The sequence below is a fragment of the Polychytrium aggregatum genome, assembly GCF_025602895.1.
Source record: "Polychytrium aggregatum strain JEL109 chromosome Unknown BJ171scaffold_44, whole genome shotgun sequence".
In the NCBI taxonomy this organism is placed as follows: domain Eukaryota; kingdom Fungi; phylum Chytridiomycota; class Chytridiomycetes; order Polychytriales; genus Polychytrium; species Polychytrium aggregatum.
In genome coordinates, this window is record NW_026516246.1 from 190,888 (window position 1) to 203,781 (window position 12,894).

Sequence of the window (12,894 nt, forward strand, 5' to 3'; positions counted from 1 at the left end):
TCGCGTCTGGTTCATACGATGGGACCGTCAAGTTGTGGGATGTCGCCACGGGCCAGCTGATGCAGACCCTCGAAGGACACCAAAACTCCGTCACTTCCGTTTCTTTCCTATCAGCCGGCGACTCTCTCATGTCTTATGATTTCGATGGAGTCGAAATCATATGGTGTCGCCTCAACGGCAGATTCACTCGGTCGTTTGACCATATCGAAGCGAAGGAAGCTACTCGTCACGAATCCAGCTCGCTTCAATGGAATCGACTGGGCGAAATCACCTTCGACCTTTACGGCAATGAAATTTCCGATTCCGCTCCGAGATGGATCCGCTTCGGATCTCATTCCGTCCAAATTCCTTACGCCTTGTTCGGCGGCTGGCAAGGACATGATGACACCGCCACTGGCACCCTCATTCTTTTCAGCAAAGCTCCTCCGTGTCATCCAGTCATTATCGCAGCAAGTATTTGTCAAATTCCGAGCTCGCAATAGTATCGATTGATACTCATGTCGCTATAGCCAATCTCCTGCGCCCTAGGGTGTGCCTAGTCCTCTGCATTCCATCAACTCTCTCGGGTATATGCCTTCCGGTTCAAAGCACTTTGCCGTTAACGCTCGGCACAAAGCATTGAGGTTGATCTGAGGGCGGCCAACAAACGGCGAGTGGAGAGCATGGTCTTGAATACACCCTTTCAGTCCTCTAGGGCGACGATGGACTGGCATTGATGTTGTGACACTGGAGTATGGCGCATGCACTCGGTGTCTGGTTTCAAACTGGTGCCCTGTCGGTTGGACTGATTGTGGCGCAGGCTGGGCTGTGGCGCGAAGCCAATGGCGCTCACATGACCGAGGAATCCAACCCCGCCACCCATGCCCAACCCAAAATCCAACACCACCGAGGCCGCCTCCTTGCAAGGCTCGTTCGCCCACATCAGCACCAACACCCGCATCGTCGAGCGCGAGCGACTATTTTCCCATCGCTGGCCGCTGCTTGTGTGCGCTGTCCAGTCCTTCGCCCTCCTGACCAAACGTGCCCTCGACAAACGGACCTGTTCTCGTTGCGACAATGAGCCAAGAAGACTGGAATGGGTCCGTTGTGCGGCTCTGCGTCGCAATCGTCTCTGTGCTGCTGGTGTTGCATGCGCTGCCTTTGTTGCGCTGTACCATGTCTCCTACGATATATCGACACACTGACACAGATTCAACCTTTTTCATCGCTCGCTTGTTTCAGTCGCTGGGACGACATTGATATGTTCCTCGATCGCTCGGGACCATTTGCCCAGGAGCAGTTCGAGGCTGGAGATGAGGTAAGCGTTTATCTGAAAGCTCCCTCCCGCTGCTCTGTCCGCTGTTTATCCCGAAGTTCCCATTAATGTTGCTTGCGATAGAGGCTTGTCATTGCAGATGCGATCTTGATGGCCCAGCCATCTCCATTCGCCACCCCCTTGCCTTCGCCCCCCCCCCTCTTACATATCGGACGCCTCCTTGCATGTCTGACATCATTTTCTACTTTGTTCTATTTCTTGATCGCTGCGTCTCCTGACCCTCCACTGCATGTCTTTCAGGTGAAATCCTTCCTCCACGACGACTGCAAGATCCTTGTCATCGGGGCCGGCGGCCTTGGCTGCGAGCTGCTCAAAGACCTGGCCCTGAGCGGGTTCAAGGATATCCATGTCATCGACATGGACACCATCGACATTTCCAACCTCAATCGCCAGTTTTTGTTCCGGTACGGCTATACCTCCCACCCAGCACCGGGTGTACAGAGGGCAACTCGGCAATCGAGAGTTACCGCATTGTCGCAAGCCGCAAATCCTTGTGGCTATCCTGTGCTGCCTCGGCGATCGATGCGCAGGACAGAGATGTCTCGCTGTGTGGATCTCCTAACTGCGACTTTTGTGCTGACGTGTGGCTTTCGACTACAGGCAAGCTGATGTCGGCAAGCCCAAGGCCGAAGTCGCCGCCAAGTTTGTGATGGAGCGAGTCCCTGGCTGTATTGTTACCCCGTACGTTGCTCCAGCTGCTTGTGTTCTGGGTCGCCCTATGATCCGACTTGAGTTCCTCTCGCCGCACTTTGTCGACATCGCAGCATCAAATTCCGGCATATGATAAACCGTATTGCCTATATCCCTAGTTACTTTGGCAAGATCCAGGACAAGGACGAGGAGTATTACTCGCAGTTTTCCATCATCATCTGCGGCCTGGACTCGGTAGAGGCTCGTCGATGGATCAATGCCACCGTTGTCAATATGTACGATCCGGAGCGTCCAGAGACCTTGAAGCCCATCGTCGACGGTGGCACCGAGGGTTGGTTTCTTGCCTGCTCGGGGTCTTGATCGTCAAGGCCGACACCATCGACCTGGCTCGCTCCAGATCGATCATGCCGGCCGATGTCGACGCTCCTGCTTGCCCCTCAATTACTTATTGATACCCGCATCGCTTCTCGGGACTGCAGGTTTCAAAGGACAGGCCCGTGTCATCCTCCCTCGAATCACCGCCTGCTACGAGTGTTCGCTGGATATGCAAACCAAGCCCACAACCTTCCCGATGTGCACCATCGCGAATGCTCCGCGACTCCCTGAGCACTGCATCGAATGGGCCTCGATCATCCAATGGCCCAACCATTTCCCAGGTCAGTTAGCGCTCAGATATCAAGACCAGAAGGTTGCCTGAGGCGGTCTGATGATCGTCCCGATTTGCAAATCAGCTGCATCCCCACCCCGCAGACTGGATCCCGCGCCCCGCCAAACATGATGGGTCTTCGGTCTGCCCGACACCAGCACACAACCTAGCCTCTGAGATCCTGTTGCCCAACTGAATTTGGCGACTCGATATCCTTTGCCCAATTGCATCAGGCCAAAAGGTTGACGGCGATAGCCCGGAGCACATCAAGTGGCTTTTTGATATGGCGACCGACCGTGCAAAGCAGTTTGGCATCACCGGTGTTACGTACTCGCTGACCCAAGGAGTTGTCAAGAACATCATTCCCGCAATCGCCTCAACCAACGCCATCGTCGCAGGTAGCTATCCTCTCGCATGCACCTGATTTGTGATCGCCCCCGTGTGACTCATGACTGTCGCCCTCCATCCTCCGCCTCGGCTTTCTCAGCGGCCTGTGCCAATGAGGCTTTCAAGCTTGCCACCAACTGCGTCGGAAATCTCGACAACTACATGCTCTATGTTGGCGACCAGGGCATCTATACATATACATTTGAGCTCCAGCGCAAGGAGGAGTGCCCCGTCTGCGGCTCGGCCACGATGGTCATCCACGACCAAGACAGGACTGCCACGCTGCAAGAGTTTATCGATTCGCTCACCGAGATCAGCTCAGTGTAGGTTCATGACTGGGCGGCAGCAGAGAGCAAAGCATGAGACTCTGAGCACAGGGCCCCGGCACTCGCTGTGACACTTGCTGTGGCATGAGATGGGAGGTGGGAGGTGGGGCGATGCGATACCCCGACAATCCTTCGCTGCCATATTCTCTGACCTTGCCGGTACTTCCTTTCTTCTCGTTCAGCCAACTGAAAAAACCGTCGCTCCGAACAAGCTCAAAGTCGCTGTTTATGCAGTCACCTCCCGCCCTTCGGGAAGCCACCTTGGGCAACCTCGACAAGATTTTGGCGGAGCTGCTGTTGGATGGCGATGTGATCTACGTGACAGATACGGCCCTGCCCATCAGTTTGCAGATCACAGTCTACTTTAAGAACGAGTAAACGTGCCTCCGCAACGCCAACTCGTGCCAAGGCGTCCGGTGAGATCCTTACAGTCTGGGAAACCTGAGCAGACAGTGGAAAGCTCTGGGTGAAAATAAACTACTGGATGGATGAGCACCGAAGCAGCAACACGGACACCAGAGTCCGCAGACATAACCGCCCAGTGCAGTTGACGGTGGGTATTGCAGAATGGGTCCGTTTTATATTTTCAGGGCTGCGTGGCCATATTCCAGAATAGATATTCAGGGAGGGGGGGCCTCAACCCAGAGAGAGTCGAGGGGCGTGCAGGGTGCTCTATTGGCATACAAGCGGGTTGCTGCCGCTCTGGAAACACTGCAGTCCCACACCGCAGCTAAAGGGCGCAACAAAGACAGGACAGCCGTTGATGTCTTGGTTGCAGAGGTAGAACTGGTTGGGATTTGCGGGATCGCAGATGAGCAGTCCAATGGCAGAGCAGGCAGCCCCCGTCGAGGGTGCATTGTCGGAAACAGGACCGGGGCAGGTCGTAGAACCGCTGCTGGCTGAACTTCCAACGTTCGTGGGTGCAGCAGCAGACTGGAATGTCACCGATGGAGTGGCAGACACAAAGGGCTGCACCCATGGGGAGGTGATAGGCTCGGGTTCGGCCTCAGAGTCGGCAAGCTGCTCCATCACCTGGAAGTACATCGTGTTGATGGTGCAGCTGCCAGTGGTTGTCACCAAGGAGATTTGATATTCGTAGGTGCCGCTGGACACAAACGGCACGACGACTTGGACGCTGTATGCCTGATCTTGGGTTGCCGCAGTGTTACACTTTATTCAGAAAAAAACGGGACAATATAGCCGTTTCCATGAACATGTAGTATGTGCTGTGCTTGCGTCAAGCAAAGCCACAAGAAATAAAACAGATCACTTTGGCAGCCTCCGAGTGAACACCACCGGTCGCTCTCCGGTCTCCACAATCGACTTGCACACTGTGATCATGTTGCGCGCCGCATTGACGTCGCGATTCCACACTGTCCGGCGAATGGTCATGGCCAGCGCGCGATAACATTGGGTAACAAAATATTCGATGAATGGTCAAAAACCCGGGTGTCCCGTTTTTTATTGGATTGCCTGTATACGGCACAATGGCGGCCGCCCCAGGGCCAGTGCCGGATCCCCAAAGCTTCGGCCAGGGCACACCCATGGCTCCCAACAACGAACAAGCAAGTTCCGACGAGGGCCAGGGTGAATGGTTGGGCATGGGGGCTTGTTCAGAACGAAACGGGCAGCCTCCGCTCGTTTCTGCTTTCCTCGGATCTCTGCGCCTGCTCATCTGCCCACCAGCCCTCCCTCTTCCGCCCTCTTCGCCAACGCAGTCCCGCCATGCAAGCACTGCTCTCGAAAGGAGCCAGCCATCTCCGCAGGCCCGTCTTGTCGCTCTCTCGGACGATGGCACTTTCCACAGCCGCTGGGCACCGGTCCGGTGAGCCCTTTCCTCGGATCGAGCGATTCCCGTTTGGCCAACTGCCGCCGATCAAAACCCCACAGCTCCAGGACCGCCGTATCGAAAAGGTCCGACTCTCGAACGGGATCAACGCCGTTCTCGTGTCGGATCCCAGTGCTCCGTATTCAGCGGCGTGTCTATCGGTCGAGGCTGGTTCCTGGAAGGACGGCAGGTAGAGTAAGATGCTGGATCGGCAGCACCCCTCCATCTTGGCCCAGCAATCGATCTCGTTATCCAACCATCGGTCTGTCCATCGGGGCGCAGCCGCCTCTCCGACGTGAATGCTGATGCTGCTGCTGACAACGATATCGTCACTGGATGCGACCGGCGGGATCGACCTGCCGACCAGGCACGAGGGAACGGCCCACTTCCTCGAGCATATGCTCTTTCTCGGGACCAAGTCGTTTCCAAAAGAATACGAATACGAGAGGTCTGTATGTGCATGGCGAGCCCGCTGGTGAGCGATCCTGTGCCCCATATTCGCCACGATCGACAGCAGAATCCACCCAGCGTCCTTTCATCTCTGGCCGACCAGCAACATCCACCAGCAGTCCTGAAACGCTCTAATGAACATCAGTCTAACAAAAACAAACCCTACTCTCTCTAGATTCATCTTCGACTCGAATGGGACGTTGAATGGATACACCAGCAGCGACCACTCGCTCTATTACTTTTCTTCGGTCTCACCAGGTGCGCTGGCTGACTGACATCTGGCCCTGGCAGCGGCATCGACGGCCATGCATCGTTGGGGATGCATTTTCCTCAAAGTAGCTGGAATGGATGTACTTCGCATGCTAGATCCCACGCTCCGTGACCAATCTCGGCTGCTTGCAGATGCATTCGACGGCGCACTTGAACGCTTCTCAAAGTTCTTCCACGAGCCTCTCTTCAACGAGTCGTGCGTCGACAGAGAGATGAAGGGTTGGTTGTCTGTGATGCAATCGGGGCATCTGGCTTGTTCTAACGGTGGTATCTTAGCCGGCCCGGTCGGCTCGATATGTGCTCGTTCGCCACTCGGCCAACAAAAGTGACCTTCGATCTGTTCCTCCGTGACAGCGGTCGATCAAGAGTACCGCAAGAACATTGAGCAAGACGGATGGCGCATTCTGCACGTCAACAAGGAGCTGGCGAACCAGAGCCATCCATTCGGTAGGCGAGGATGCAGTGCAGATCGACTGTTGCAGGTTTCGTTTGGTCATCCATGACAGGCCGCGATCGATTCCGGTGCCGACAACCCACTGACGGCTCGTGGCTGGCCTCGTTCAGCAATGTTCAACACCGGAAATCTGGACACCATGAAGCTGATTGACCGAGACTATCTCCGCGAGTGGTTCAAGCAAAACTACAGCTCCAATCTCATGAATCTGGTGCTCTATGCCCCAGCAAGCATCGAGAAGCTCGCTCAGAGTGCCGAGACGCTCTTTTCGGTGATTCCGAACAGCAAAGTTGCTCGACTCTCGACCAAGGACATGCCAATATTCCCGGATTCTCTCAAGCGCAGCATGGTGTGGATCGAGCCTGTCAAGGACCTGAAACAAATCTCCCTCAGCTGGGAAATCCCACCGACCTTTGTCAACATGTCCAGCCGAGCTGCCTCGCTGCTCTCGCGTGTGATCGGATACGAGGGCCAGGGCTCACTGCTGTCATATCTGAAGGAGCAGGCGTTGGCCGAAAGTCTCTCGGCCGGGGCCAGCGAATACGGCGCCGACAATGTCTTCTTTGACATCTCAATTGGGCTCACAGAGAAGGGCCTGAAGGACTGGAAGACGGTCGTCGGCTGTGTATTCCAGGCACTCGAGGTCTTCAAGCAATCCCCGTATCCAGCCGTGAGTGCCTCTATGAGCAGACGTGGCGGCCAAGGCTGTCCGCTCCCGATTCCACCCATTTGCTACTGCACTCCATGCTGGGCTTGCACATCATACTTGGCTGTTTCCGCATGGATGCCATCTTGTGCTGCATCCGACTTTCCGCTTGCTTACCCAGCGCGCCTCCATCGCCGACCAACATGTCTCTAATCTTCACTGATATCTGACTCCCACATGGATTCCGCTCGCCGACACCTGCTCGGGACATTGCTAGCATATCTTCAACGAGGCCAATTTTGTCAACACTGTGCACTGGCAGTACCAGCAGCGTCATCCCAACTTGGCTACCACCTATACCAAGATGCTGCGGAGGGAGGGGCTCGAGTCCTTTCCGGAGCGGTCGCTCTTCTATCAGGAGTTTCGCCCCGAATTGATTGTGGAGCTGTTGAGTCGTCTGACTCCAGACGACTGCCTTACAACCATGGTCTCGCAGGCACCAGAGATCGAGCTTGATCGCCGAGAGAGGTGGATGGGCGCACGATATGGCTTGGTAGGTAACCCATCGAGCGGTCAGATAATGGCCTTTGGGCACTGTGTCTGGACGAGATACCGTTCTCGGTCTGTTGTTCCGACATCATGGACGTGCCGACCCAGTAGTGCCGCTGACAAATCCATCATTGCCAGATGCCCATCGATTTGGCGGGCCTTGTGTCCAAAAGTGTCTCCCCAGAGCTGTCCGCCAAAGTTTACTACCCGCCGCCCAACCGTTTCATCCCCGACAACCTGGTGCTTCATCCCGTCCTGCTCCCTGGCGACCCATCTCCATGCCAGATCATCAAGACCCCAAACAGCGCCCTATATCATCATCACGATGCCGAGTTCCCGGTCCCAGAGAGCTTCTACATCTTCAAGGTCAGAACACCGAGCATACGACCACACAACGCCCGTTCGCTGGCCTTGGCGGAGCTCTACTCCCGGTTTGTGAATGAAGAGCTCAACGAACTCAGCTACGAAGCTGCCAGTGGTGGTCTCCACTTTAGCGTCTCCGAGAGCGAGGGTAAGTCCCTCTCGACAGCGGTGCATTTCGGAGTTTATGATGTCGGTTCATCACGCTTTGCAAGGCGTTGGACTCTGAATTGCGTCACCCTGGCCTCTCTTGCTGCATAGGCACCGGCATCAAGCTTTCAGTTGGCGGATATAGCCAAAAGAGTAAGAATTCAGCGGGCAAGTCGCGGCATGGTCGCCGGGTGGTCTACATCAGGAGAGATACCGAGGCCTCGGGAGGATGATCGTTTCTTGTCGAGCGATCAAAGTGGCTGCGTTGCCTCACAGGAGACAGATTCGCTCTAGTTCCAGACTACACTTGGTAACAGTGTGAACTTGCCTTCTGCTTAGCCTCGATGCTGCTCGAGAGCGTCCTCCAAACGCTTCGTCGTCCGAGACTCGACATCACCAAGTTTGAGATCTTCAAGGAGAGCATCGAGCGATCATACAAGAATGCTCTCTGGAACCCGCCCATGAGTCAGGCTATGGAAAGGTACTCTTGAACAGCATAAGAGAGGCATTGCTCATTCCCGTGTGCTCAACACTAACAGCGGTGTACTTGCATGCGTTTGGCGCAACTGGCACCAGACTCTCGTCGCTGATCTATACAGAGTACTGCACCTCAGCTCAGCTTGCCGAGGCCATCGCCCAAGTGACTCTGGCTGATCTGGCACAATTCGCGGACACGCTCTATGCCCAGTACAACGTCGAAGGGTTTGTCGGCGGCAACGTCCTCGAGCAGGACGCCCGCCGCGCCTGGGATATGTTGCACCACACACTCGGCGGACAGGAATGCTCGCAGCAGCTCACGAAAAAGTCGTCTGTGGTGCCGTTGGACACGGCCCAGCCGCAACTGCACCAGTTCTCGGTCAACGTCAAGGGCAACGCCATCCAATGGATCTCCGAGGTTGGCCCCAAGACCATCGAGGATCGTATCGGCCAGGAGTTGCTCGCCAAGCTCTATAAAGAGCCGTTCTACTCCGAGGTACAGTGCCTGAATCCCGTGCGGCTCTATCGAGATTCAATCCGAACTCGTTGGCGCCTGTGCAGGCTCTGAGACTCGTTTCTCTGCTTGGACCCCACCCCCACAGCTCAGAACCAAGCAGCAAACAGGCTATATCGTCGGCTCTTCGTCGTTCGAAATGGATAAGCGGCTGTTTATGCATTCGGTAGTGCAGTCGAACACACACGATCCTCGCGGTAAGCCGTGACCGCGAAAAAAGTTGCACAGTCGCTCCTGCTGTCTATGGAATCCGCCTCTCAGATCGAATCGATGCCGGTGCCTAAATCATACCGACTCGGTCGACGCCACGGCAGACTTGCTCTCACGAATCGAGCTCTTCAACGAGACATTCCTTCGCGACTTGGGCGAGTCGAACGAGAATCAGTCGCGGTTTGGTAAGCCCTCGGTCGTCCAAGGCTGTGTACACATCTCCTTAGCTTGAAGCCGAATGTCTTTATGCAGAACTGGGCAGAGTGGGAGACTTGCAAATTGTCTTTTTACACGGCCCCCGCATTCCTCTGGCGGCATCCGCAGCTTCTTCGATCGCTCCGCGTGTGCGGTCTATCCACATGTCCGTGCGATCCTCTATCGATTGGACCCTGCAAACGCTGTCGCTTGGTCTGACATCTGCCGCTCGCCAGACTCGATCAAGGCGTCGATCCTCACCCGGCTCAACAACCCATACGACTCGCTGGCCTCCAAGGTGCGGTTCCTGAACTATGTGGCGTTTGAGGAAAATGCCGACTTTGCTCTCCTGGAAAAACGAAAGCAGGCCCTCGCGGCCTATCAGCTCGCCGATTTGCGCAAGTTTGCGACAACCACCCTTGGATGGGAGAACAAGCGACGACTGGCGGTGCTGGCAACAGGCAACTCGAGTGAGAACGTGGCATTTTCGTACCGCGACTTCAAGGCCCGTCTCTGAGCCAGCGGATCGGGGGGGCTGTGGTTAGTTTGCGCTCAGTCCGATCGCTTCCCCTCCCTCCCTCCCATGCATGCATGGGCGATGGAATCGTTTGAGGGCAAGCTTCCTTTGCATCACATGCAACAAGCCTCTCTCTCTCTCTCTCTCTCTCTCTCTCTTTCCTTCTCTCTTTCTGTCCGGCAAGGCTGAGCAAAGAAAATACACCGCGGGCAAATCAGCTTTGAGAGAGCGACGTGCCCTGTCAGTCCAACTCGGGTCGAATGGCGAATCCTGGGTGTATCGAAAGAGCAGGGCCTACCAAAGATACCCCTGGCTATTATCTTTCCCCGCTGCACCGCACACCGCGTGCTGACAACGTCGCCAGCCCGTCACCAACCCGACATGCCACACCAAACACACTGAACAAGCGCCATGGACTCCAAGGACCAACATATACAGCACTGGAAACGGGTTGTCTTTTGGGCTGTATCACGAGGCTGGTTGTTATAGAGATGAGTGCGAGGGTTGACACGGTGCCGCCTGTTCACGGCCGACAATGGACAGGAATCCTTTCCATCACATAGAATGACTTGACCCGAGAGTCCTTTCGTAAAACGAGCCAGTGTCCGACAAAAAGTGATTGCTTGCCGTGGCAATCAGTCCCATTTCATCCCACAAGCATCAGACTGCTACGGCTCGATTCAGTTGGATGTTTCGGTGGTATCGACAGGGGCACTTGATCGTCGAATATCATGACCGAGACCACTACTAACGACTTGCCTGTTGCCTCCTCATCGATCTATTCATGCATTCGTCGCGACAGTCGCGACAGCTTCCCACTTGGGAAGACCAGGGCTGCCGCTCGTAGGAGTGGTTGGATCACTCGGAAACATAGTGGTGGGTGGCATCGGCGAAGTTGAGATTCGCGCTCGCATCCGTCAGCTCCGAGATCAGATAGCGGTTGAAGGTCTCGGGTTGGTCCAGGTACAGTTGGTGGCCGGCATCGCGGAGGGTGGCGACTCGGACGGGCACCGACATGGTCTTGGCGGCCTCGATGCCGGCCTTGTAGTCCATCCAGTCGTCGTCGCCGTAGATGAACGTCGTGGGCATCGAGAGCTTGGAGATGCGATCGTGCAGGGGAACTCGAGCCCATGCTCCCTGTTTGTGTCGAGGGGGCGAGCACGAGAAGAGTTAAACCAATTGGAAACAGAAAGGTCAGGGCTGCGAGTGGTAGGGAATGCACATTGGCACCCCACGGGTACACTTGCTAGCAGCGCTATGGGATACAGGAGTAATGTTTTGCCAACTGTGATATGCGACATGGGCACTGCCATCGACTGCCAGTGTGCTTACAGGCGCCAAAATCCTCGACAAGACATGCTCGCCGCATCCAGGCAGGACGCTGATGGAGTGGATGTAGTTTGTCAGGTCGGTTTTCTCCTGCTCGACAAGGTACTCGAATCTACGCCAACAGAAAGGGAGCAGCGTGAGATGACGCAGCGTGAGATGATGCAGCGTGGGATCGAGTTCAAGTGCGGGCTTTGAGGATCCATACCTTCGGTTGGCATAGTTCGATACGAGGTTCGTTCCTGCAGAGCGTGGTCGAGGGGCGGGGTGATGGGGAGGTCAGCATTACGGATTATCGTCGAGGACGGTACCAGCCGCAGGAGTGGCAAAGAGACGAGTCGGAGGCCAGACCGGCGGAAGTGAGTGTGAGGTCAGTGGCTTACCGAATGGACCGAGCGTCCGGATGAGCTGCTGAGGAGTCACACTGCCTTCCCACAGCCATCTGGCAACGGTGAACAATAGGCTACGACGAGGTTGGACCGTCTCCGGAGGTTGCTTGCCGACTCCGGCTGAGGAGTTCCAATGGAGCGATATGGTTAGAGCTCGGAATGGAAGAGCGACCAGAAGGCGGACGGACGGACGGACGGACGGACGGACGAGGAAGATTGCGAGCGGTAGCAAGATGCTGAACATACCAGGTGACACCAGGATCAGCTTGTTGACTCGCTTGGGGTACTTGATGGCATAGCATGTTGACAAATAGCCGCCGAGACTGTGTCCTGGGATGGCCGGAGGGCAGTTGGTTCGTTTCCCCACAAGAAATGGTCAGGACAAGCTATCCAAGGCGACTGCTGCCATTCAGCCAGACTGGTCAAACCGACCGACCGACCGACCCTCAGACTCACCCATCAGGGTCATCTCGTCGATGCCGGTTGCCGTGCGCCACTCTTCCAGGCTCTCGACAAAGTAGTCTTCGGTCTGCTGAGTGGCTTCGAGGACCGACTGGTTTCGGTCGATCCGGGGCAGCTGCCGGGCGCGGCTGCTGTTGGCCATGCCGAGCCAGTCGATCGAGTAGATTTCCCAACCCTGCAGCACCTTGAGGGCGGCATAGTTCCGGTAGAAGAATCCCAGGCCGGCGCCGTAGCCGTGAGCCATAACCAGGACCCGCTTTGGGCCCGGTGGGAGTGTCGAGTCGGGACCGGAGCCGGGACCGGGACTGACCTTGGCCTTGGGCCGCATGATGAGGGTGTTGATGTAGTCGCTCTCGTTGATCTGGACCTGCTTGTGCTCGACCTCCATCTCGGTCGTTTGGGTGTAGATCGAACCATGGCGGAGCAGGTTTTTCTCGGCTTCGATGGCCAAGGCCGCTCGAGTGGTCTGGGGAAGAAACAGCGACGACCACTGTGCGCCGGGGTACGGCTTGGGAGTGGCCGAGGACGGTTCGGCCGGGGTCGATGTCTGGGTGGCGAGCGACATATGGAGAGGGCGATGCAAATGAGGAGAGACGATGCAGATGAGGAGAGACGATGCAGATGAGGAGAGACGATGCAGATGAGGACAATAGTGCAGAATGATATGTGGAAGGGAAGCACAGGCAAGCGATGCGGAGAATCCAAGACCGGCGCTGATTTGTCAGGCAGATTTTGTTGGCGAGCCAGCGTCGCGCCACGTTGGACAGTTGGG

General features: G+C 56.0%; 3 protein-coding genes across 3 annotated transcripts; 2 read left to right on the plus strand and 1 right to left on the minus strand.

Annotated features, from left to right (window-relative positions):
* The first annotated feature begins 915 nt into the window (after window positions 1-915).
* BJ171DRAFT_520094 (uncharacterized protein) lies at window positions 916-3,825 on the plus strand. The gene is made up of 9 exons (XM_053112399.1): window positions 916-1,079; window positions 1,222-1,297; window positions 1,556-1,719; window positions 1,916-1,996; window positions 2,125-2,297; window positions 2,446-2,622; window positions 2,846-3,010; window positions 3,100-3,322; window positions 3,508-3,825. Exons 1-9 carry the CDS (start codon window positions 1,057-1,059, stop codon window positions 3,701-3,703), a joined length of 1,278 nt encoding a protein of 425 aa, XP_052963028.1. The 5' UTR covers window positions 916-1,056; the 3' UTR covers window positions 3,704-3,825.
* Window positions 3,826-4,992: 1,167 nt separating this feature from the next.
* On the plus strand, window positions 4,993-10,193 carry BJ171DRAFT_520095 (Metalloenzyme, LuxS/M16 peptidase-like protein). Its single transcript, XM_053112400.1, has 14 exons — window positions 4,993-5,343; window positions 5,521-5,601; window positions 5,779-5,861; window positions 6,006-6,092; window positions 6,228-6,320; window positions 6,438-6,997; window positions 7,251-7,526; window positions 7,661-8,033; window positions 8,144-8,185; window positions 8,372-8,513; window positions 8,609-9,005; window positions 9,112-9,220; window positions 9,338-9,418; window positions 9,665-10,193. The coding sequence occupies exons 1-14, from the start codon at window positions 5,051-5,053 to the stop codon at window positions 9,943-9,945; spliced, it is 2,898 nt and encodes a 965-aa protein (XP_052963029.1). The 5' UTR covers window positions 4,993-5,050; the 3' UTR covers window positions 9,946-10,193.
* A 610-nt stretch (window positions 10,194-10,803) lies between these two features.
* On the minus strand, window positions 10,804-12,687 carry BJ171DRAFT_477906 (Alpha/Beta hydrolase protein; the record flags this gene model as incomplete). The annotated part of the gene is made up of 6 exons (XM_053108892.1): window positions 10,804-11,082; window positions 11,278-11,386; window positions 11,480-11,513; window positions 11,655-11,780; window positions 11,907-11,990; window positions 12,117-12,687. 6 exons carry the CDS (start codon window positions 12,685-12,687, stop codon window positions 10,804-10,806), a joined length of 1,203 nt encoding a protein of 400 aa, XP_052963030.1.
* Between the last annotated feature and the right edge of the window lie 207 nt (window positions 12,688-12,894).